At 45.8% G+C, this 26,674-nt stretch overlaps 1 protein-coding gene across 1 annotated transcript; it reads right to left on the reverse strand.

Moving 5' to 3' along the window:
• Positions 1 to 481: 481 nt before the first annotated feature.
• On the reverse strand, positions 482 to 25,749 carry psd2 (pleckstrin and Sec7 domain containing 2; the record flags this gene model as incomplete). Its single annotated transcript, XM_079168060.1, has 14 exons — positions 482 to 3,306; positions 4,268 to 4,411; positions 4,687 to 4,831; positions 5,296 to 5,453; positions 5,889 to 5,959; positions 6,108 to 6,298; positions 6,442 to 6,485; positions 6,613 to 6,702; positions 8,153 to 8,211; positions 8,565 to 8,740; positions 10,358 to 10,438; positions 10,717 to 10,914; positions 23,487 to 24,254; positions 25,244 to 25,749. The coding sequence occupies 14 exons, from the start codon at positions 25,747 to 25,749 to the stop codon at positions 3,076 to 3,078; spliced, it is 2,862 nt and encodes a 953-aa protein (XP_079024186.1). The 3' UTR covers positions 482 to 3,075.
• Positions 25,750 to 26,674: the final 925 nt, after the last annotated feature.

The raw sequence follows: 26,674 nt of genomic DNA on the forward strand, positions 1-26,674 counted from the left end.
ACCATCCAGTTTTTAAAGGGCGCAGACTGCCCAATGCTTTTTAACTCAATGTATAGTCGATGTGTTATGGTAGAATGCCAGGAGGCACTGTGAAGGTGAATTAGTTGTTTAAGGATGAAGGATACCAGATGCTCTTACATACTTAGTTTATTGTCTGTGGCTTTAACTCAAGGGAACACATGTGGCTTTGGTCTAGTCACCAGCTGTTTCATACTCTACTCATATAGTGTTCTACCTTTCAAATGTAGCTCTGAACTGCAGGATAAACATATCAGGGAGAACTCCCCCCCCAAAAATGCTTTCACCCATGTTAGACATTTTGTATAGTGCTGAACAAAATGTGTTTGCATTATTATATATTTTACAATATATTATAATATAATAAACATCTACATCATAGATGTCAGTGGCACTCAAGTATGCTGGAGCTTTTTTTTTTTTTCATCAGAGTAGACAATATTAATAAATCACAAGCACAATCTTCTGTATAAAAGCTTACTTTATGAAGCACAGACTAAATATTCAGTAAATATGTCCTTTACATAGTATAAGCATCCTGTCAAAAAACAGTTCCGATATACAAACAAAACAAACAAAAAGACAGATCCAATGCTGACATCAAGGTGCCGAAGTTGTCATTTTTTAAATAAAACATAACAATCAACAATATTTTTTTTGCCACGATCCTATAGTACAGCACAGGCCTACCCTAGAACATGGGGAAACAATGGTTAGCACAACAGCCAAAGTGACTATAAGGGGAAGTCTCCCTGTAAGAAAGCAGTTATTCGTCCTAACAATACGGCGTTATAAAACGGTACTTCCTCTCTGAAAACTCAGCTCCACTTCAGCATTTTGGTCTGTACAAGGATCCAGGACTCCAGCTGTGACTCCAGGTTTTCCAGCCAAGTCCCCAAAAGGATCTCAGATCCTGTTGTTCACTATTAATACCATATATGAAGCAACAGAGGCGCAGCGCCCAGAGCCAAAGATATCATACGCTGTTGATATCCACAGTCCATGTCGACATGCTTCTGTGCCACACCGAGGCTGAGTGACGGGCCGCTAAGCTCACTGATCTACAGTTGTGTCATATAAGCAAATTACGAAGACAGAGAAAAGGTGTGTGTGTGTGTGTGTGTGTGTGTGTGTGTGTGTGTTTGGGCGGGTTGGGATCAATTAAGGTGCTCACAAACAGCGGTACCGCCACCCCATCCCCACTTCCTCGCAACGTTACGCAAGTCCTCCTTCCGTGTGTTTCTCTGTTTGGAAAAACGTGAGCTGGATGTCTGTTTTGCCTGTTCTTGGCTGGCCGAGTCGGTCTTACTTAGAAAACCAAACCAGCCTCTTCTTCTTAGAAAACACGTTTTTTTTCTCTCCTCCTCCCTCTACGTGGAGGATGTTTTGATGGCTACTCTGCTGGTGGAGTTGTTTTCGCTGCTGCTCCCCTCTCCATTCCAGTATGCTGACGAGTTTCTCGACTTTAGCACGTTAAGCTGGAGCAGTCCCGCTGCTACACTCTCCAATCAGCCAGTCTCTGTCTAACGTAGGGCCTATACTTTCCCCAAAAACATCTTCAACTGAAGGATGGCAGTGGAAGGAGTACTAGTAAATGGCCAATACGAGACCAAGCGAGCTACGATCGGTCCGTGTGAACACGTTATAAACCAGGACACTGATCGGTCTGATTGTGAAGGCAGTCTCATGCAGCTGAAGGCCATCGGATTGATTCTCACCAAACTTCTTCATAGAAAAACATGACCCTGCTATATTTACTTCTTCCTGTTGAACCACAGCTTCGACGACTCAAACTGGTGCCACTTAAAAACAGCATGCCGATGCACACACACACACACACACACAGGACAGCGGCTGACCCACTCGTACGGTACGCCTCCCACACACACTTTCCTGTTCTGCCCCGGATCTTCAGGAACCTCACACCCAACCATACATCGTTACTCATCAGTCGTGATGCGAGAGGAGCGGTTTTGTGGCACAGCTCTTCCATTCAGTCACACACCGTCATCCTCCTCAGTCCGGTTTTGACTAGTTAGAAAGACGAACGGCATGACTGAATGCATATCAGTATTTGGGGTAGCGGCGGATTAAAAAAGAAAATCACAGACACAGACTTGTGATCTCTCTGACTGACTCACGCTCTCTAAATCCCTCAACAGCAAGTGTCAAGGTGCCCTTGAGTAAGGCACTCAACCTCCAGTTCCCCTGGTGGAGCAGCTTAGTGCACAGTTAAAACCGCGCTCGTTCCACTCGGCAGCTCCTTCACGCTTACAAATGTACGCAACTGCACGAACGTCGAGACGGAAATATCGCTGGAAAACAAAAAAAAGGGAGCGAGCATGCTCATTGTAAACCCGTCCCGGGGTGAATAAAGGTTCGGAGACTTAAATAAATAAATAAATATGCTATACATGGCAGGGACTTGATCCTTCTGAGAAGTTCTTTTGAGAGTTTTCTTTTGTAACTCTGGGACAGATATGTCGTATCTTCACACAACCACCATGTAGGTCCGTACACACGCCTGTGGAGTGGCTGGGTGCGTAAACATGGGTGGAAAAAGAAAAGAAAAAAAAGGCCAAAATGCTACAGTAGTACCTTCTCCTTCTGCAGGACGAGGACAGAGAGGACAACGCCAAACCAGTCTGTCTCTCCTTCTTTGTTCTCCGTCTGGCCCTTTAACAAATACATTAAGAATCACTCGAAGCTCTGCTCATAACTAAAAACACATTTCATCTAAAGACAACTGCCTCGCTCTGAGTTTCATTTTAAAATAATACTGAATGACGTTGTTATAAATAGTGATCACTGTTATGATCATTTTGAATGTGCAATAATCAAAGTTCAAAGGACTGAGGTTTGGCAGGGTCACTTGTAGGGTATCAAGCACTGGTCCTCTTCATCTATTGCCCAAGGACAGAAACTTATCACCAGGGCGGATACATTCTGGGAAGGAGAGGGACATTTCTCCTGTTTCTTACTGTACGTACAACAGGAGGAGTCCAAAAACACAAAATACTAACAGAAAAGCCCACTACTGGTCCTCCCTTCCTCCCCTCAGCTCCTCTGTCCCGGGGCGGTGCATCCGGCGGCCCTCCCGTTCAGCCCGCCGTGAGCCTGACTGATGGACGGCGAGGACTGCGTCTTGCGGAGGAGGCACTCGCGGCCGGCCAGGCCCCCCTCCATGATCAGGCCCCCCATCACGCTGGCCTCGATCTTCTCGAGGTCGTCCGTTTCCGCGCGGATCTTGGCCTGCAGGAGGCTGATGTACGTCTCATAACGAGTCTTCTGCTCAGAGGGAGGAAGAGGAGGAGGAGGAGGAGGAGAGGGAAAGAGAGATTAAAAGATGATGAAACATGAGACTAATTGCCCTAAAACTCACCTGACAACTGGCTTTATTCACGATAGCATGAAAATATAGTCTGTATTTGAGTGTAATATTGAGCTTGATTGAGGCATTAAAGGGGCAGTTTGTGGGTTTTGAAGTGGGGTTGTATGAGGTAGTAGATGGAGATTGGCGATACAGACAGGAGTACCATCACGGGAGCAAAGGGGGGGGTCAGCAGCAAAACGTACTTTAGACACCTCAAGGAAAGATGCACCTTAAAGGAATCGACATCTTTTCAAGTGTATGTTATATTTAGAATATTTTCACCACTTTATCTTGCCGTCAGAGAGCCCTTTTCGAAGGGGAACTGAAATGAAAGGGAAACGTATCCACGCTCTCAGAGACAAACAGTATCGATAAATTTCCCTTTCAGTTCAGTTCTCTGTCGGAAAATACTCTAACTATAGCTTACACGTGATGTAGATTGCTTTAGGTGTCTGTCCCCCGTCCACAGCAGCACATTGCTTTGCTCCCATGTTAGTACTCTAAACTCCTATTACAGTACACTGACTATGGTGTTACCTCATACAACCCCACCCAAACTATCCCGTTAATATAAGGAATGACAGTTAGAAGCTCCATCTCTTTCCTCACATTTTCAGACAAGAACTTGATGAACTTGACTGTGCGAACATTTGTCTTCCCTGCTAATAAACAACAAAACAAAATGATAATCATGATGTATGTTGAATATCAGAATGGATATAAAAAGAAGAAAGCAGCCAACAAGCCACACTGGCCATCTGTCGTGCTGTTTGGTCTCTTTAGCTGCAACTTGAAAAAGAACCCCATAAAAACCCATAAAAAAAAAGAAACATAAAAAAAGCAGACAAACGAGCCGAAGCTGTCCAAAGTCTGTACCTCGTACGTGAGGTAGTGCTCTTTGAGCCGGTACTCCTCCCACTCGCGGCTTTTGGGGTCGACTGAGGGCGAGTTTTTCCGGTGCTCCTCCAGCTCCAGGCTCATCTGCTTCAGCTTGTTCTCGTGACTCAGCAGCTGCTCCTCCTGCGCCAATCACAGCCCGGACAAAAACCAGAAGACCCCCGACACAGCCAATCAGATGCGAGCGGACACAAATAGAATATGTAAAAATGCCCAACCCTGTGTGGAGACTTTTAATGCAGAAGGATTGTGCGTGCAGGCTTGATAACCTGTATATTAGGTACCATGCATAATATCAATAACTACTAGATATTTATTGTAGTATTTGACAATAATATATGATGTATCTGGTGGAAAAATATAAGCCTGTAGAGCTGCTCTGATGTGTGAGTGTGTACCTGTTTCAGTCTGGTGGATGAAGACGGCAAGATGGGCCGACAGAATTTCTTCATGGAGCCGATGGCGGCAGGAAAGGCCGGAGCGGAGAACAGCGCCGCCACCAGGTTTATCCGGAACATCCACGACATCATCTCCTCCTCACTACTGGAATGAGAGAGAGAGAGAGAGAGAGAGGGGGGGGGGAGTGAGGGGTTGCTGAAGGGCGAGACAGCAGGTGAGCGCATCCAGTGAAAATTGCTTGACTGATGTTTCTGAGCTCAGCACATCAACACAGATTCTCCTGCAAGAAAAACTCAACTGGCTGCGGAAAAATGACAGAAAACGAGACAAATACAAACAGACGGCTACAAACAGTTCATCGTCACCACCATCCATCCATCCATCCATCCATCCATCCATCCATCCATCCATCCCTTTTCTGCACCAGCTCATCCTGTACGGTACATTGTTACAAGATGGTCCAACTCATTTTACGATCTTCGGACGATACCATGATTTGAAAACATGTGAAAAGCTCTCAAAACATATTGCAATATTGCATCGTATTCTTTTCTCGTTTCCTGTTTTGTTTTTTGTGGCGTAAAGACAGCATCTGAAATGTGACTTACGAGGCGTGCAGCAGAAAGACTCTCCAGTCTGAGGTTTTCAGCTTCAGCACGTTGGCTCTCTTGCTGTAGTCGGTGGCACGAGTGGCTAAAGCGTGGTGGATCCGCACCGCGTTCTTCAGGTCCACCTCGGAGATGTCGGCGTCAGGCTTGTACTCATCCTGAGTAAGTAACGGGAGAAAACATTATTGTAGGTCTTGTGTTTTGGAGCCCGTAAATGTTGATATGTTTCAGTCGTTTTGTCTCTTATAGCAGAGAATAAAAGAACAGCTTATACTTATACAAATAGTCTTCATTAAATTACACAATAAGCCTAAAACTAGCAACTCTTTTACATTTGCCAACCATCATTTAGGTTGAACCAGCTCATATGTGGTTAACACAGCCTTCCTACCAGCAGGGGGAGACAAACACACAGTAGAGCAGCCAGGCCTCATTTCCTCTCTCAATGCTCTATCTATCTCACTCCCTCTCCATTACACACACACACACACACACACACACACACACACACACACACGGAGCCGAGCAGCAAGCAGTTTGCGGTGGCGGATGTGTGTTTCTATGGTAACAGGGCAGAGGACGAGATGCGGTACCTTCTGGAGATACAAGATCATCCCCTTCAGCACCGCATAGAACTTCTTCCACCCGCGCCGACCCCTCGGGGCTGGAAGAGGGGACAGGAAGAAATAAACAAAACTTTTCTGTCATGTTCTTTTACGGTAACTTATTAGGGTTTCATTCATTAAGTTTAATTCTGTGTGTGTGTGTGTGTGTGTGTGTGTGTGTGTGTGTGTGTGTGTACAATCTCTCACTGCGTTTGCCGTCCATGTCAGCGTGGCTCTTGCGGGTCAGCACTCCGTGTTTGTAGGTGACGGCGTTGAGGAGGATGGGGATGGCGATGAAGGGGTTATGGCCGTCCGTTACCCTGGCAACGCGCTTATTCCCGCCCTCGCACTGCTCCTCCACCAGCTCTGACAGACTCTTCCTCAGCTCCTCCTCCTCACTGCACACACACACACACACACACACACACACAAATGCCCATTCAGACCAACCTGAGTAGCACATATTCAAGTGTGCTTGCTTCTACACAACCCGCATGCCCCAAATACTTTTCCCTTTGATGAACACAACATGCGTACTCACACGGCCCACTCCAGCTTCTCATTCCTGATCGAGTTATACAAGACCTGCGTGGACCAAGCCACAAAGGAGAGACACTGTGAAGACGTGCTGAATTTCTACGGCTCAGACAAAACAAAGATCAAGCTGACAGATTTTTGTGGCGACTGTACTTTGATACGGGGCGATCCGTACCTTTAATAAGTCTTTAGGGAAGTCTTTGCCGCTGTTGAGTCCATCTAGATTGCTGATGAACTGTTGGCAAGACATCTTCTTCCCAATGTTCTGAGGAGAGGCGAACAAACAAGACACAGACGGACAGAAACATAACAGTTTACGATGTCATTTTCATTTTTCGTGGAGGCAAATGTGTTTTATGTGCTGAAACCTGAATATGCAGTTGTTTAACTCTCCACTGGGCGGCAGTGTGATGCTGCCGGTTCTACTAGTGACGAGAAGGTTCCACCTCTATCGGAGCTTATGGAGCATCAGCTTACCATACATTTCCTCATGTCTCTCTAATGACGATGCGTCATTAGAGGATGAAACATAGGGAGGTGATTGTGTGTTACTGCTCCTTTCTGCCTGGATAACGTCTGTAACGTAAACAGATGCAGATGTGGGACTAAAGCTGACTCACTGCTGTTACAGAAAAAAAGGAGAAAAAAATAAAAGATATTGTCTGTGGCTTTCCTCTGAGGAGGCCACGTAACAGGCAACACAACCCGGCTCCCTTTCCTAGGAAATGTTCAAAATACCCAGGATGAAACGCTCTGTGACGATCGGTGTAACATGCGTCACTAAATGTTTTATGCTCCATTTATTCATAATATCCAGCGGATAGGTAACGTGGTGTACTTCAGAGCCAACAAACCAACTGGACGAACTTCAGTTTACAAGTGAACTTATATTTGAATGGTGCAAATGCTCAGTTCAAATCTTATCTTATAAAATGTATAGCCTTTCTAAAATGCAATCTGCTGTAATTTAGATGTTGTGATTTGTAACGCTGCAGATCAATTGCATTTCTCATTGCTTAAACCAACAATGCATTCATCACATGGAGAATAAATGTCAGCTACTGACCATTTTTCTCTGGTGAACCACATTTCAGCAACCACATGTGTGTCACTGAACCACTCTGATTCAAAATGATTATACCACTGTGTGTGCATCCTTTATTATGAACCTAATGTGACATCTGTATTAAAATCATCACTTAGATTCTATTGTTAGCGAAGGCACAGACAGATGTAAAGGAGCCCGGTGTTAGTACTATGAATATACTTACCACCTGCAGGGGTGGACAGAGACCCAGGTTTTGTTAGCAGGCAGGGGATAGAAGGATAGAAACTAGTTAGTTTAGTTTAAGAGGAGGGATATTCGCAGAAAGCACTATTAGCAGGGACTGGAGTTGAGCAGGAGGGGCCGAAGGAAAAGCGAGGCACAGGACCCATGACACTGATCGTGTTACGCTGCCCGGACCACGGTGCTCCAGTTTAGACCTGAACAGATGAGGCTATTCGAGGAGAGGAGAGACAGAAACGGGTCAGAATGTAGGTCGCCGCGGAGCGGAAAGAGGACGAGAGAGGAAGGAGGGAGCGGAACGAACAGGAAATAGAAAAGATGATGTGAAGGGAGACGTGCCAACGCTGACAGAGGACTGTCTTCATACTTTTGAGAAAGATTAGAGGAAAGGCCATCTTGCAGTAAGATAGAGAAGCGCAGTACTTACATGTCCGTGCAGATCGGTGTTGAGCAGCATGAGGGCGCAGGTTAATGTGTGGGCTCCATCTGCAACAGGATGACACACAAGGTCCAGGTCAGATAAATGCCACTCACTCTACAAACACACAAGTGCACCTGAATGCAGCGCCATGTACTCCTTTATAGTTCATGCAGACACACACACGCACACATCTGCAGAGCTGCATAAATACCCTGCACGCTAAAATAATTTCGGCTAGTGCTGTGCCTCTGTTGATTCAGCATTATCTTTATGCGAGCTGCAGTGTCAATACGCTGCAGTAACTTGTCTGTTTAACTGGGATCAATACGGAGAGATGTAACAGCGTCTATGTAGTACTTGTGGTGTGATGTTGTGTACAGCTGCTGTGACTTTTCATTCTTCATATCGCTGCTCATACCGTCGTCCTCCTCGTCCTCGTCCCCCTTGTCCTCGTCCACCTTGTCCTCCTCGTGGCTCTGAGCCTCGGGGGTAAGCGTCCGTGGGTTGCAGTGGCAGAAGCGTCTGGAGAAATGCACGAGGACCCTCTCTCTCTCCTGGGTCTCTCCCATCAGCGGAAAGGCCTTCAAGAAGGTCCTGTCGCACACAAACGACACCACGGGGTCAACAGGAGGTGAGATGAATGCAGGGTTTCGTCACTTGTGGCAGCGCATAGACTTTGCGGAGGAAGGCAGCGGACAGCTTCGCTGGAAACCTTTTACTTTGAGGAAAACTGGAACAGTCAAACCTGCTTTTTAAGACTAGTAGTGATGCACTCTGTAGTATTTTGTCACAAAGATGGATTGTTTCATCTTTACGTCTCTCTCTGTGTGTGTGTGTGTGTGTGTGTGTGTGTGTGTGTGTGTGTGTGTGTGTGTGTGTGTGTGTGTGTGTGTGTGTGTGTGTGTGTCTTGTACTGAGGACTAGCTGTACTTTTGATCTGTAAATAAATGGAGTTTTTTTTTAACTGGCAGAATCTACAGGTTTCATGTCAGGTGCAGTCCCCCTTCCACTCTTTTGAGGTGAAACATTAACGTAGAGTTGAAAGGGATACAGTCAATAATAATCGACTGGTCCATTGACAGAAAAGTAATCAGCTAGTTTTTTGATAATCAGTCATTATTTTAAGCAAAAATGCTGGTTCCAGCTTCTCAAATGTGAGCTGTTTTTGTTCTGCCAATTAAAAATGTGCAACAGAATATTGATTGAAAGTATTACTATGCAGTCAAAATGAATGCAGAAAACTACATTAACCTTCATTAAACCATTCATACTGAAAATAATATTTCATTTCGACCCTCTTTTATCATGAGCTGACTTTAGTGTGAAGACCTGGGGTCTCATTTATAAAACAGTGCGTAGGCTCCTCACTAAATGTTTGCGTACGTTCAAAGGAGGAAATAAATCCCAACTCAACCTGTAGATATGAGCAGCTGGTTTGGTTTGATAGGTGAACACAACTTACTGACTTACTGAGAGCTGTCACTGGCTTTATTTCCACACTTTGCTAATCAATCGCTATGCTGCAGGTGGTGAAGATCTGCAGGTGAGGTGATGGAGAAGGTGAGTGACATCATCACCGTGGTGACTCCTCTGCTCCAGTGAGCTACATCATAGAGCTGTTTACAGTTTGTCTGTGTACAGTATGCTGAATCTGTCCCTATGGAATAAACCATAGACCAATCAATAAAGTCGTGTTCACTGCAGCGATTTTACTCACACACGCTTTATGAAAACTAAGATTGTACTTGGTGATATATGCACAGTATTAGAAGGTTATTGCTCTGTTCTGCAGTTCTTTTAACACTAGTTGACGTTATCTTACAGCTGATGATAATTTCATCACGCCTCGTACGCCTCTTTCAGACCCCGTCTTGTGCTGAATGCAGGACTTTTAGTATGTTTAATGTTACTTTTTTAACAGTAACAGTGTGCTAATCTGGGCCAGTCGGAAGTGCACACACGAGGCCTCTTGACTGAAGGCAGCAGTTTGAGACAGCAACATGTCAGCTGCAAAGCAGTGATGAACTCCAGTGCTGTCAGCCACGCCGGCCGACTGCACTGAACACGACAGCTTGATTAGCACAAAGCTAATGCCTTTTGACGAGGGAAAGCGGAGAACACACACTCGGGCGCGCGTGTGTGTGTGTGTGTGTGTGTATGGACGTCTACATCGCACACTCATCACTCCCCCGAGTGCTGACGGTGCGTTACCTCAGGGCTCGATCCAGCGACAGGCCGGAGAAATCAAAGAAGTTCAGGTACTCCGACGCCACCAGCTGGCTGAACTCGTTACTGCAGGGGGGGGGGGGGGGAGACAGGAAGAGAAGCACCGGCACATCAACGTGAATGTGGAGAATGCTCCTCTAGTAATGTTATATGAAGAATAAAGTACGCTTGAGCTTGTGTTTGATTATGTGTTTGTAAATCAATCCGGTGCATCTATTACGTCTGTGTCTCATCCATGCGCTAATACTGAACATATGCAACTATGTAAACATGTTTTCTTGTTTTTCGGGTAATTTATCAGTCCTCATGTGTGCACATGTGCTACTGTGTGTGTGTGTGCTCACTTCTTGCCCAGGTGTCTGGCCACATCGCAGCGTTTGAAGCCCTCCAGGTGATAGAGGCGCTTGGCCAGCCTCTTGGCGGCCTCGCAGTCGGCTCGGCAGCCGTTGGCTAGAGTGTCGGTGCTGCCACGCTCCAAGCGCTCCTGACTGCCCAAATCGCACTCCTCTGAGTCTGACAGCGCGTCTGTGAGGTTGGCATCGCTGTTGGAGAGAACACACACACACACACACACACACACACACACAAACAAACACAAAGCAGGTGCCCAGGTTAATGGATGGAGCCCATGTCCGTAGTCGCACGCCCACTCCCTTCAAACTAGACAGAGGAAACGAAAAACTCAATTATGTAAACATATGCTCACACAGACACAGGGAAAAGTCAAATGAGGTCTCAATGACTTGTGATGACACTGAACCAGTTCCGCCGTCACTTCACGTCCTGCTTTAATGCAGTGAATCCAAAGGTTGATTATAATGCTGAAGCTAATCACAGACTGGTGACCTCTAACATGATCTGAATTAAAGTGCTGTAATATAGAAAGTAAAAGCTTCTTTTCCTCTGACGTTAGAGAAGTGGGCTTTTCATTTATAAAAAGGTCCGTAGAGCGACGCTCTCTCTGGCCCGAAACATTTGCCGTGACCTTGCCCTTGGGCAAAACACCCCAACTGAGCGAGTACGTGGTCCGTCACATGCTCTTTGTCCGTCAGCCAGGCGGACGATCCCAGCTGTGAACGGGCGTATCTGTGTGACTGTGAGGCAGGGTGTTACAGCGGGGGACTGGATGTCCTCTCTTTAAAGTTAAGAAAAAAAGGAGATGAGCTGCCAAACAGTTTTATTGCTAAGCAATGACTTCTGCATGAATGACATGTTCTTGAACACTATGTACCCAATTTGAAGCTGAAATCCTTTGGATTCACTTTGACATTGTAATAAAGTATTGTCTCAAACTGAAGAGCAATGAATATGTAAACGTGCCGAACCTAAACCGAAATGTAAATGATGTTTGTGGAGCCAATAACAGCTGACTTGACATGAGTAAATAAGGCCTTCACTGCTCAGGGACACGGGTTGATGAACTGATCAAGCCAAGGACTCACACTCTGTATAACTGTTAGTGTTGTCGGGAGAACAGAGAGAGACTCCGGGATTAATTAGTGCCCTACTTATTTATTTATGAACGTACTGAGGTAGTGATGTTTGAGGTATTGAGTTTGCACTGTATACTTTACCACACCACAGTCCATCAGTGGGGAGCTAATTAGCTTTTTTTATATATATAGTTCCGTAAACACAAAGTGCTGATGCTTTGATTTCGATCACAAGTTAAAAGAACACTCACAGACGAAACATCTGACATTCAATATCATCAGAGCAAAAAGGAACAAACTCTGGTGTTGTATTAATAGAAATCAGCTAAACTAACAGCAGATGATCAGTTTTAATTGTGAAGAAAGAGACCTCCATCAGTCTGAATGGCATCTCCTCATTTCCTGTCTGTGTGTGCATCTGCGTGCCACCGTCAGCATTCTGGCCAGATGATTCAGATGTTTTTTTGCATAATCAGATCAGCCCAATGTCATTACCCTCACAAACTCATTACATTACGCTACGATTCGCTGGTTACCGTGGTTACGGCGGAAGCTGAGAGTCCTGAGAGCTAGTAAAGGGATTGGAGACGATTGGAGACCATCTAACTGTCTGTGGGACAGAGATGAATAAAGTGACTGATAGAGAAAGACGTATAAACACAAACAACAGCCGGTCCTCTGCCCTCACACGCTCACTGGCTGACTACACCCCTGGTTTCTCTGCTCCAGGCAAGGTCACGCTGTCCCATCTTGACTGATTCATTAGGCACTTACTATCACTCTTCATCTGGCCTCTGACCTTGGACCAGTTTGCCAAGGGAGACACTACAAGGAGCTATTGCCCCCCGACAACACAGCTCCCAGGGTCACAGAAAGCGTCCGCCATGATGAGGCGGGTCACGCAAACTCCTCCACCTTATCTCAGCGGAGCATCACTAACAGGAATGACAACAAGATTGCAGATACGGTTCGGGCGGAGGCGGTTTCATTCGCAGGGTGCCTGGGCTCACCCTTAGGGACCGGGTGGGGAGTTTGTGTATCCGGACGTTTTTTTAAACCAGTTAAACCAGTTTTTAGAAGGAGCCAGTCGAGGTGGTTTGGGGATCTGATTAAAATGCTTCCTGTACGACTCCCTCTGGAGGTGCTCTGGACATGGAGGAGGGAGGAGACCTCTGGGCAGACACAGATTCTGCTCAATGGACTACGTATCCCACGTAGCCCGGGAAAGTCGCAGGACGCCCCCCTTTTCAGGTTGAAAATGGAAAAATGGATGGGTGGAAATATGAAGACATAAAGATAAAAGGAAAATACGCACACATATGGTGACAAAATAAAAATGGGCCATCAAAACAATATCTAGTCTGGCGCTTGCAGCGAAATTGCTTTCGCTTGTCTGACCGTATTAATTCACTCGACGCAGAGGGACCTCATAAATCATTCAAAGCTCATTTCAGTCATGGGGCCAAAACGATGGCGGGCTCCCCCAATTCACTGGTGTCTGGCAATAATACAGCCAACACACACACACACACACACACAGAGAGAGAGACACAACACGAAGTGTCAGACATATAGTGCAGACCTTTTGCGCCGGGATACTTGGCGCCACCGAGGGCCAAGTGGCACACAGTAAACCTATTTGTCTGTCTGAAGGCACAGTTCTGTATCCCCAGGCCACACAATCCTCCTGTGTGACCGACACTGTGTCAGAGATAGAGAGCGTGATGGTGCATGCCACTGACTCACATGCTAATCTCTGTGGCTACGCACCGCCCGAACCCACACCTAGAGGTGTGTCTGCATGTAAGGTGTGTGAGTGTGTGAGTGTGTGTGTGTGGGAGGTGGGGGCATCTTCTCGTTAATGGCATCATCCATGAGGGCAATCATCTATTATGGGATAAACTGGATTATGAAATTCTGTTATTTCACAGACTCGTCTTTCATTTTCACATCACTCTGATCAATGGCTAACCGAGGCCGACGTATTAAAGGGAACACACACACGTTGTGTGTGTCAGCCAGGTCGTCTGCTGGGGCTTGTTGATACGATCTCAGCAAAACACGCTGTTGCAATATTGGACTCTTAAATGTGAAACAAAGGCACCTCCGGCTGCGAAAAATGAGACAAAGTTACATCCGTGTATCCTCAGAGGTTGCACATTTTGTTTTTCCACACTATTATTGACACTGTTGGGTCATCAACTGAGGCCATGAAGAGTAACAAGCTGCTGTTATTGACTTTTTTAAAAACCGCTGGTCACAGCTCAAAGTACAAGTGAGACGTGAGAATAACAGTTTAGAGCAATTCGGCATCCTTCAAGTGGGAATTTTTGTTTTTAATCGATTATTCATTTCAGCCATTTACCAAGTATAAATGACTGGTTCCAGTGTCTCTAACATGAGGATGTGTCATGCATTTTAACCTTTTTATACAAACTCTGAATATGTATTAGTTGCCACCTTATCCTCAATATCACCTTGTATCCATAGCAACTACATAAATATCTCATATCTCTCGCATGCCATTTAAAATGACACATCCTGATGAAGATAATATGCTAATTTATGGTAAACTCCTGCTAAATTCTCTAAATCCACTACATTCATTGGCGGGCATTTAAAGTCCCTAAAGATTAAAAAGAGTCCTTTTTATCCCAACGTTGGTTTCACAGAGAAGTCCCTGCAGAAACACAATAGAAGTACTACAGTGATAGTTCTCCAGAGTAAAACTACCTCACTATTTCCATGTTGCCACGCAGCATAATGTTCACGTTCCCACCCGTCTGGACATGAAATCATAAATCCACTCTCTGTCCTGTAGAAATATCAAACTTACAGCAGCTGCAGCAAAAAGTCGAAGTGAACATCGTATTCCTCTTTCCACATCGTCTCTTGGAAATTTGGAAATCAGCGGTTAACGGCGCGCGGAGGTCCGACCGCCTCATCGTCCAGTCGTCGGTAACATCTGCATCGGCCCCGGTTTGTAATTTCACTCCAAAAACGAGATTTCTTCAAAGCGGAAGTCGGGTCATAGATAATTACCGAGATGAATTAGACAGTAGCGTTACTTCACCGTAGTGTCAACAGACCAGGAATGCGTGTTTGGCGTTTTTTTTTTTTGTTCCTTGAAGTTTGTTGGCTCGTCTGGAAGCTCCACGGAGGAGAGGATGTAGGGGGCGGAGCCTACGACCGGGCGGACTTTTTCCTGATGCAGTGCACTGTTCCTAGCGGTGGCTTTACAATGGCCCTGTGTGTCCCATCCAGCACCACTTCCTCTGCATTTAAGTGAAAAGGATCTCTGAGCAGATCGGTTCAGTACCAGCGGGACGTCCAGTGTTTAGACTCGGTTCACTGAGCATTGCTTTCCAGCATGAAAGGCCTTTATTTCTGTACATTCCTCCAGTGTATTAATACACTGTACAATTGCTTCAATGTGGCTCAGCAACCTATAGGGATGCAAGACACAGTGAAGCCACCTCAGCTCACCACTGATCTGGTCATGATATAAATAGTTAAAGAAGCATAAAAGTACTTTATCAAGGTCACTGACTGGAGGTTCAAACCTTTTTATGACCTCTTTAAATAATGCAGAATGCACAGTGATATCAGGGTACACAGGCACACCCTGTGTGATGGGTTATGCTCCCACAACACACACACAGATTCTTATAAGACACACTGACACATCCCTGCATGCTCGCCTCTCCATCTAAATCCCTCCTTCCTCTTTCTCATCTGGTGGAAAGAAGAACAATAGAAAAATCAGAGGACAGAGAGGCAGCTGTGGGGTCAAAAGTGCAAGATTTTGGGGGATGAGATGGAAGATGAGAATAGAGACAGAACCCTGGAGGAAGTTCTGATTGCTATTTGGACTCTCCACGAGATTCACTGCAACAGTGAGCATTATGAGGTACAGACAACAATGAGTATGTTTCCTTGACGACAACAATAACGCTGAAGTACAGTCAGCACTGGGACCAGAAGTGCTCTTTTAGACCAAGCACGCTGCGACTGAATACTGATCACGCGTCAGTTTTTTTGTGCTGCTAACAATGCCAAAGAGTCAAAAAGCAGTTCAGGCAGTTGTTCAGTTTTGCTCCATCTAGCAGTGTCTTAGAAACAAATGAACTCAAAGCAGAAAAACTAAATTTGCTCACGGTCTATGTGTGTTTTGTGGACTTTGGCAGGAACACAAACATGTTTTCAGAGGGTGTTGGGCTCCATCTGGGTTTTTCCTTCGTCACGATTCTGTTGGTTATTTTTCGTGGATAGGATCTCAATGCAAAGCCAGAGGGACAAAAGTGTCCAATTTTGGGGACCTCATAATTGCTTTTTAGCAGACGACGTGGTCCTGTTGGCTTCATCAGACCGCGAGCTCCAGCACACACCGTGGCGGTTTGCTGTGGAGTGTGAAGCCGTTGGGACGAGAGTGTGCACCTCCAAGTCTGAGGCCATGGTTCACAATCTCCCCCAAAAAAGGGTTGGATGGAGCGGGAGATCGACGGGCGGATTGTTGCAGAGTCAGCAGTGAGGCAGGTGTCGTACCAGACCGTTGTGGTGAAGAGGGACCTGAGCAAAGATTTAAATTTACCAGTGGACCTCCGCAGGGAGCTCAGGCATCAGGAGGGAGAGCCGCTGCTCTCTGAGCTGGTTGGATGGTTTTTCAGGGACCCCGCTGGATAGATTCTACATCTCATCTGAGAACACCTCGAGATCCCCAAGGTGCTGCAACACGTTGCTTTGGGAAGGGGACGTGTGGACTACTTTGATTATTAGCCTGCTGCCACCGCAACCCGGCCCCGGTTAAGCGTTGGAACATGAATGGGTGGATGGAAAGTTTTGTAATTCTGATATCATCAACCACGATTGATGTTAAGATCAATATCAACAAGCGTTATGCTATAGTTTTTACTGTCTGTCCCTCAGGAAAGCTATTTCCAAAATTGTCTCAAAATGTTAAAAACCACATAAACAGACTACAAATATTACATAAATAAATGTATTTAAGACTAAAATCACATCAGTATAGACTGAGCCCAAATAAATACTTACATATATCAAAGTCAAAGTTAAAGTAAAGCGTAACAATCTAATATCCCAAAATTATAATTATGATGTCATTATTGTTATGCCAGCGATAAAGGCTATTACGTGTAACCAGTAATCTCATTTAATGTAATCAGTTACTTTACAGCTCTGGGCACAATATTATGGTATGTTTTATTTTACTTCTATCTATTTCTTGCACTAAACACACACAAGACCCAAAAAACACAGAGGCCCAATCCCAATGTCCCCCCTAAGGCCTTAAACCCTGAACCCTCAAGGACTTACTGACATCAGCTGCTAAATGGTTGAGTGTGAGAGACTGTGAGGGCTTGAAATGGGGCAACATATCACGTTACTATGACATGTTATGGATAATTGTGGGTATTTATTTGATACTTTTTACTCCCTGATTTCAACATCTTCCAGACTCTTTCCTCACAAGATGAGAGGTAATTACAGATAATCTATTTACTCCTTTTTGTCAAAACAGCTTCAATGACAAAATGAAATGTTTGATGAATAAATAGTAATATAGTAATATCCTCTGATTTCATGTGTTTTTATGTTCCATCTTTAACCCTTAATATCTCTGAATAAATTTAATATGACAGGCTGAACACCCATGTGCCGTCCTCTTTGTTTACCTTGTTTACCTTGTTTTTTTACGTCTCCGGCTTCCACTGGTAACTGCCGTGTTTAATGTCACATTGCTATGAATTGTGGGTAATTCCCTTGGGCAAAGTCTGCAGAAATGCGGACTTATGGAAAGGGTTCATAAAGGGCTCAAATTGTCTGCGAGAGAACCCTCACACACTCGACGATTCAACAGTGGGACAGAACTAAACCCTCACAGACTCAGTCAGTGAGTCCGTGTGTGTGGAGATTGGGCACTATGCTCAGCAGCAGACAATGGACAACGGTGACTTCTTTCAGCTTGCTGAGACTAACTGTGTTCAGGTGTGGGATTGTGTTTGGTGAAACACTGAACAGCTTCATACGACAACAACTGGAGGATAACTTAAAATCAGCCACGGATTCAAAGAGGAAAAGAGAAAAATGGCAAAATAACAGAAGGACGCAGATATTTTGTGGAGCCTGGGGTCCCTTTCCACTCAACACATACAGGAAGTGCCTCAGAGGAGAGAAGCATGTGGTAAAAAAGAACCCCATTCAGCCAAAACAGCCATCGGTACAGTAGGACTGTGGGATGTGTCATAAAACTGAGTCGAGCTATAAATAGACGGGGGATAAATCTGTCAGTGCTGAAATGATTCAGTTAGTGTGTGTGTCTGTGGTGAGAGGGAGAAAGAGAGAATTTGTATGTATTACTGCTTGTGTTGCAAGTATGACTGTGTGTGTGTGTGTGTGTTTGTGTGTGTGTGTGTGTGTGTGTGTGTGTGTGTCCATATCACTGCCTGACTGAGAGCCAGGAAAGGATAATCTGCAGGATGTTTCAGCAGCACGATAGAGCCACGCAAAGGGTTTTATTCCAAAAATGACATCCTGAAATATGTGTGTGTATGTGTGTGTGTGTGTGTGTGTGTGTGTGTGTGCAAGTGAGAAACAGAAAGAGGGAAAAGATTCAGCGTGCAAAAGATATGAAAGCGAGCCTTTAGAATGTACGAGCATTATGCACATTTTTGTTTACGCATGCATGCGACTCGGCCCGTGTGTGTCTTTTATTTTCCCGTGTGTGCATCTCTGCACTCCACGGTATATATGAAAGAGATTAGTCCACGCCGCAGAGCCCCCGTCTCTGAAACAACTGTCTTTTATCTGCTCTGCTCGGGCTTAGATCCAGTGAGGCTCGCGAACCAGAGGGAGGAACACATACTCAGCAGCACCTTTCCCAAACGGATACACACAGAATCATATCCATGCAAGCTAATGCTCAGCCGGAGATGCAGCACACGTGTGTTAAAGAAGAAAAAGTGTGCACGAGTGAACAGACACCCTCGTTGCACGCCCTTTGAATATTAGTTTGTGCTTTGATGTGACTCTGTGCATAATGGCCTCAAGTGGCATATCCATATACCAGTCTTTCTATATGCTCCCCTACATGTTGCATTATCGCATAAGCAGCATTCAACTGGCTCCACTGTTTAGTTCTATCTGGCTATAGACACTAGTAAGCTGCTTGACAGACAGACAGACAGACAGAGAGTGTTTTCTCAGCAGCCTCTATGGATTAAGGTTAAGCTTTACCCTCAATGATGGTCCCCACAGAGGGACACGACTGTTAAAGTAACCGATCGACTGACTCACTAATGAAATGTCCGAATGTGATTGATAATCTAAAACACAACCTGATCGACTGAACCGACAAGCAGGCTCACCGACTACGACACGCTGGCACAACACCATCACTCGCTGCCTGAAAGAAAAGCCGTCACTTCTTATTTCCATGTGTTGGACGGCTTGTCTACAACATCTGCAATACTTGCCAATGTTTCCTACATCCCTGTGGCCGGCTGCCGACTTTGCTTCCCTCATCTACTGATGTCAGAATAATCAGCAGTAGTAAGGAGAGGATCTACGGGGGAGAATTTGGGCTGAGGTGAGATTAGGTTGCATCTCTCTGCCCGGGGCGTCATCAAAGTCCTGTCTGTTATGGAAGCCGAAGCCTGGATTTTGGACAGAGCCTGTACGCGCCAAGGCTGTCGAAAGCATCGATGCGAGGCTTGAAAGCCGTCTGAATCGATTTGAATATTTTCAGTCAATGAAAATCAGTGAGCCGGTGGTGTTTCTTTGCACCGACTCACTACTTAATGGAAACTGTTTATGATCCGTAAAATAAGATCATAAGTAAGAGTATAACTGCATCAGTTGCATTCAAGAAAGGCGTGTTAGACACGCGTACAACTGATTTATGACTCACTAACAGAGTTTACGCAGCGTTTTGAGACACATGTAGCGATCCAACTGCTTTATGCAATGAAATAGATCAGCGACCTCTAAATGAATGATGTTCAGAGGATGAATCATAAGGAGTTTGGCGATACAGTTGCTTTAGTTTTCGACTAAATACCGTCAAAACTTAGGACTTTAACTTAGGACTTCACCCTCCGCCTCAGCTGCACTTAATAATAAGCCAACGTTAGCATGCTAACATGCTAAACTAAGATAGCGAAAAAGTTGCTTAACATCAGCATGCATACTTGTCATTGTGAGCATGTTAGCATGCTAATGTTAGCATATAAAGCTGCTGTAGACAGTTGTTGTCTCATGTCTAGGCGTGCTATGCACTGTAGCTCGTGAATGAGCAGTTCTATCTAACAGTAAATACATCTTGAGACAAGGACTGACTGGCCCATAGAACAACTAAATCTCTGCCAAGTTGACTGATTAACTCGGCCATTTTTTTTTATCCACTGCTTTGCAGCTGCTCTGCCCTGCAGTGAAAAAGACTAGTTGTCCATGACGCCCGAAGTGCCAAAATCTAAAACTGTGCCAATTCCGTGGCTACCCACCGGTGGAAGAATGGAGGTTAGGGAGCGGACAGGAATGAAAGATAAGAAGCAGCAGCAGAAGAGAGCACTGTAGGGAAAATGGAAGAGGAGGTGATGCGCAGAAGAAAGGAGGAGGAGGAGGGCGGAAGATGAGATGAAGTGAGATTGGACAGATAAGGTGGGGAAATGAATAAAGAGACGGGAGGTGAGATGGAGCTAACAAAGAGATGGAGTGACAGAGCGAAGGAGAGAGAAGAAGAAATGGATGAGATAACGCAGCAGCCTTCGAAGCTTGTGTAAATAATTGTTTTGCCTTGACACGCAGAGGTTTTTGAGACGTTGTGAATCATGAAAAGCTTTTAAGATGTGAATTTATGAATGATAATAGCCTGTCTGTCCATGCACTGGGAGCTGTGTGTTCTCAAGAGTCCATTTAACATTATTAGCATTTTAGCCGTGCTACTTCAGGCAGCTGAAAAGCAATTCTTTCAAAATCATGCGTTCTCCCTCTGGAGAATATTACAACAAACTCTGACTGTGCTTCAACTCTCAGAGTAATGGCTTCTACCTCCAGTGACTTGCATTGAATCGCCAAAGCTTGTATGTCCTGAAGAACTAGACGTCGAATGGACGTCAACGACTTCTAGTTCACGAGAAATTAGTCACCGGGAGTGTCTTTAAAGCTTAAAAAATATCCCTTTAAGACCGACTAGCAGATGTATCCACTCTAGATTTAAGTGCTCGAATGTCTGGCAAGCTGGCTATAGCTTGGAGCGAAAATCACACACACACACACACACACACACACACACACACTAAGACCCTGCTGGGCAGAGGGAAGCTGAAGACGATGATGTCATGACATAAACAATAGCTCATTCAGTTTGGCGCTGGTGGTCAGGAAGCAAGACCGTGCTTAAAGGACAACATCTGTACACACAGAGAGAGAGAGAGAGAGAGAGAGAGCGAGCAAGAGAGCGAGAGAGAGATTTGTACACAGAGAGAGAGAGAGAGAGAGAGAGAGAGAGAGAGAGATCTGTACACAGAGAGAGAGAGAAAGAGATCTGTACACAGAGAGAGAGAGAGAGAGAGAGAGATCTGTACAGAGAGAGAGAGAGAGAGAGAGAGAGAGAGAGAGAGAGAGAGGGGGGAGTAAGAGAAGGAGAGCCGACATCTTAAATCCTCCGTTCATCCTATAACTCATACTGAGCTGTGAAAGCACTGGGAGAGTCTGTGAACAGATCCCAGCAGTTAGCTGAGCTGATCGTGTTGGAGGTCTGAGTCTATTTGACATTCCGGTGGGTTAGTAGATGAATCTGTGAAGGAGAGAGCAGAGCTGGAGAACAAGTCACAGGGATTGTATACAAGTCAGCCTGCCAGACCTATAGTTCAGGTTACATGGCTTTCCCCATATGGTTCCTGTTAGCACCTCCCCCCCCTTCAGTGGCTCTGCCCCGTCTTCCTCAACCCTCTTTAGTGCTATTAAGGTAATTAAATGTAAGAGAGTACCGTCAGCTGTTGCTGTATCCCCCACAATTCCTCGGGGGTCTATGCAAATGATGGACAGAGTGGATGAGTTAAAAAATCTCAGCATTGTCATAAATATCAGCTGGCTGTCTGAGACGAGGAGAAGGATGCTCCCGCTGCTCAGCTCATCAAAGGGATTCCTTACACTGACAGATACTCTGTATCTTATTTCCGTGCCGCAGTAAAAAAATGCCAAGTGTTAATCTCCCATATAAAACAGGCAACACCAGGCCGACACATTCTGTTTCCACTCCAAGAAGGTCTTTTTGTCGCGCATAAACCTTGTGTAATTTGGCAGCGTGGAGGTTATCTCTCCCCGCTGTGCAAGTACGCTTCAGGCAGAACGGTTGAGGAAAGCAAACAACCCCAAAACCGCGACGTGCACGTCTGCGCCATGAACTTGCCGCCTGGGTTTTGCCGCGCTCTCATCTGCTACAGACAGGGGAAGGAGCTGTGTCTTTTCAAATGCAGCTATTCTGCTTAATCAGTCCCACCGACTCCATAAAAAATGTAAAAGCTCTCCCTGAATTTTTCTCAGTATTGCATTTCTGTGCGCTTGTTGCTGTTTCAGCCTGTTGTGCAAATGTAAGGTTCACGCTGAAGCGCACAAAGTCATCCAACCGTGCACAGTAACAGTTTCCTTTCTCTCTGCGTCTCCACAGATGTGGAGGCTTTTCAGTTGAGAACATTTTGTGTTGGTGGGTAAGGATATGGCTGCCAACGGAGTTTACATGTACGGACAAATGACTTCCTTTTGAAGCACCACAGCACCACACTCACCCCTCAACCAAACAGCCTGCCGCCCCCCCCTCACAGCCATTCTCACCAGGCTCACGCCACCTGCTGGTTAAGCCAAGGTCACAGCATAGTGCACTGATTACACTTCGGGGCAACAGTAACGACATACACACAAAGCCTCCACTGCCCGGCTAGAATACAACACACCCTGGAATCTGTCATCAATAATCCAAACATCCATTCGACTGTATTAAACATCCAATATGTAAGATAACCGATATGCTATTATTAGTTCAAAGACATGCTCATTCTATGTAGGCTGTGTGTACGTCGTGTTTCTTCTACATGGACAGTCTGATGGTGGAACAGTTATTACATGTCAAGGTTTCACTTGTCAGTTTAAAATAGTTATATTGTTGGTTTTACTTTAAAACTCTTATGTATTAGATTGGAAACATTCAGACTTTGGTGACTGCTAGTGCTAATATAGTAAAACACGGTGTAAGAGATCAACTTTTTTTATTATCAAGGATCTCGATATCGATATATTGAGACGATATTGTCGGGTTGATAGTTGGTGCTTTTACACAATATTTACAATATGAGATTTGTGATGAACAATCATCATGAATGTGGATATAATGACTAAGTGAATGCTGGGAAATCATAGAACAGCTGGAACAGTCTGGTAGGCTAAATCACTTTATTGTAATGCAGCCTTTAAAAGCAGGAAAAGACAACACTTATGCTGCTATACGATATCCAAAATCTAAGACGATATCACAAGATTGATATGATATTGATATATTGCCCAGCTCATACGCAGTATTGTCTAATTCCTCTTCAAACAAAACACATTCCCTCAAAATAAGTTTGAGGGTGCTGTAAATACACAAATAACTAAAGAGGCCTTCTTACCTGACAGAGTTGATCATGGCTCCACAACCCTCTATGGCTCCATGGTATCCATTAGGGATGGCCCAGCGTCCGGATTGGCTCAGCACAAACTCTGACCTGCTTCCTGGTATGGTGGTCCTCAGCGGGCTTCCTCCCACTCCGGCCACGGCTCCAGCTCCACGGAGAGCGCTCTCCCCAGCCGAGAGGTCACTCTGGGAGTCCGGTCCGGCCTCGGCCCCTTCCAGCTCCTGCACGGTTTCCAGCTCCAGCTCCAGGGGTTCGGGAGCCTGTAGCAGCGACCTCTGCTGGATGAGCGGCGTCAGTGGCGCCTCGAAGCTGACGCAGCTGTCCGTCTCGTCCGTGAGCGACAGCACGTCCAGAGAGTCCAGGCTGCTGTAGCAGGTCCCGCCCCTCAGCAGGGCCGACTCCACGATGCGCTCGAACGTGGAGCTGAAGCCGTCTTTGTTGTCCACGCTTCTCTTCTCCCTCTCCTCCTCCAGCTCCCTCTCCTCCTGCTCCTCCTCCTCCTCCTCCTCCTGGACCTCCACCTGCTCAACGATCTGCTCAAACGTGGAGCTGAAACTGTCCTGGTTCTCTCTCCCGTCTCCCTCCCTCTGGGCCTCCCCCTCCTCCTCTTCCTCCACCTCTGCGTCGGCCTGTTCTACAGTCGTCTCAAAGTTGGAGCTGAAAGTGTCCAAGTGCGTGTGAGTCCCCCCCTCATCTCCTCCCTCGTCCTCCTCACCCGCCTCATCATCGTCTTCATTCCCACCTATGCCATTTGCCATTTGTCTGTTGCAACGTGGAGAGAGAAAAGAAAAAGGACAGTGTGAAATTACCTTCAGTGTATGACTCAAACACACAGCAGTTTCTCAGCAGATCATTCATATTCAGAGCTGAAATCATTCTTCATTCAGGAGAAGTATGCACAATGGGAAAATATTGCAGCTTGAATGGACACAGTGACAATTGAAGCAAGATGAAAGCACTGTCCAATTTGCCACTACGTGAATAAGCTGGAAGCTCATCTCCTCCGATCGGTCAAAGCTCCACAATACTTCATCCCTTTTATTGGCGAGAATATGAATCTATTGTAGCGTTTGCTGCTGATGGAGAGAAATAACTCAGGAAAGCAGTCGAATTAAAGAGGGAAACAGCTTAATTGTATTTCTGTAATTGGTGCGTTAAAGTGTGTCTGTGCATTTCATAAAACCATCATGTATTTTATTTTATCTGCAGTTGTCTCACAAAGCAAAGCGCTAATTAATTGACACGTATCCCCGAGTGCCCTTCACTGCCTATCTTTGTCGGTTTGAAATTGGTTCACGGGTTCCTCCGGCTCCTTGAGAATAAAACCACGTTGTTCCTGTTTGTTTCCCTTTCAGCTCATTTAGTCGAAGGCTGTTTTTGTCTGCTCGTTTTGTTAAAATGCAAATAAGGTTAATCATGTACCAGAGTACCACACTGGGAAAATAATTTACCCTTAAAAACATTCGGAATGGCAAAGTGGCACTCTATTAAGATACGTGAAACATAAACACCCAGAACACAGCAGGCAGATTCAGCTTTCTATAAAAAGTAAGCCTGAAGGGAGCGTGTGTGTGTGTGTGTGTGTGTGAGTGTGTGTGTGTGTGTGTGTGTGTGTGTGTCTGTGTGTGTACATGAGGGACTGTCAAGATCTACTTTTGATTATTCTCTCATGATATATCATACTTTGACACCTAAAGGTCAAAAGACAGCGCTACATATCTTTACACAAGATGATGATTTAGTGCACTAACCGCCCAGCTTGTTCCGGGTGAGTTGCCTCCTCTTCGGTAGACGGTTGCATCTCTTCCTCTTCCTTTCCCTCCTCTTCCACCTTCTCCTCTTCCTCTTCCACCCCCTCCTCCTCCTCGTGCGTTGCCTCCTCCCCCGCCGAGCTCACCTCCACATTAATGCGCACTTCCCCTCTCGTCCCTTCCCTCCCTCCCTCCGCCCCTCCATCTGTATGTTGCTCCCCATCCACCCTCTCCTCTTTCGACTCGCCCTCTCCTCCCTCATCCTTTACCTCTTCCCTCCCCTTTTCTCCCTCCCTGTGCGTCTCTCCCTGTGCCTCCTCCTCCTCCTCTCCCTCTCTGACCTCCTCCTGTCGTCTCCCCTCCTCTATGTCGTCCTTCGCCCCCAGCTTGTCCTGCTCTGCCTGGCTGAGTGTCTCTGTGGGTGGGTCGGTGGTGCTGGTGGTACTGGGCTCCACTGGGCTCTCTGGTGGGGTGGGAGAGGGCAGAGCCTGCCCCTCCTGGGTCATGGTGCTCTTCACTGAGGGAGGGGGGGGGGGGGCTGCTGTCCACTCCTGCCAGAGATGAGGACCAGAGCTTCAGATCAGCAACCAGGGAGGACACTCTGCAGAGAAAAGGAGACACAGAGCCAGAAGAGAGAGGACAATCAGCATGAAATGAAGACCAAGTACCAAGAGAAAAGGAGGAGGAGGAGGAGGAGGAGGAGGAGGAGGAGGCCGTGATATAAAATGAAATTATACTGATGCAGCCTTTTGATTATGTCTCGTCTTAATTACAAGTCACAGAGCTGTTGCAGCGTGTTACTCTGTGTATTTGTGTGTGTGTGTTGGAGATGCATACGACTGGAACGCTTTGTCCTCTGCACCAGATGATCCCCAAAAACAGCTCTGAGAGGAGGGCAGGAAAAGGTAGATAAAGCAGCGAGCAGAGGAATACAGACAGACAGGCAGGCAGACAGACAGACAGACAGACAGACAGATAGACAGGCACATAGAGGGATTTGTTTAATGCAGCTCAACTGATTCCTGTCAAAATGATCCCGCAAGCTCATCCGCTTTCTGTGTCTGTGGAGATTTCACAGCTGAATAACTATCTGTTTCCATCCCCGCTGTGCCCGCACTTTGTGTAAATGCATGATAGCAACCTGAGATTTAAACATGTGTTCCAGTCTACTGTTACTCTCACTTGCAGTGTTGGACCAAGCAGCCGAGACCTCTGTACAGCAGGTCCTCCTCCTCCCGTACTGAGGCTCAAGGGCAAATGCTAATGAACAGCTCTTAATTACGGCTCGAGCGAGTCATTAAAGCTGATATATTATTCTTTTTTATGAAAAATGGGATTTTTTTTTTCTGTGAGTGCAAAAAGAAAAGATTACAATCCCTTTTTTTTATAGCTATGATCTGATGAACTGTGTGAGGAATGGGATTAGTGCTG

This window comes from Pholis gunnellus, assembly GCF_910591455.1.
Source record: "Pholis gunnellus genome assembly, chromosome: 10".
NCBI lineage: Eukaryota > Metazoa > Chordata > Actinopteri > Perciformes > Pholidae > Pholis > Pholis gunnellus.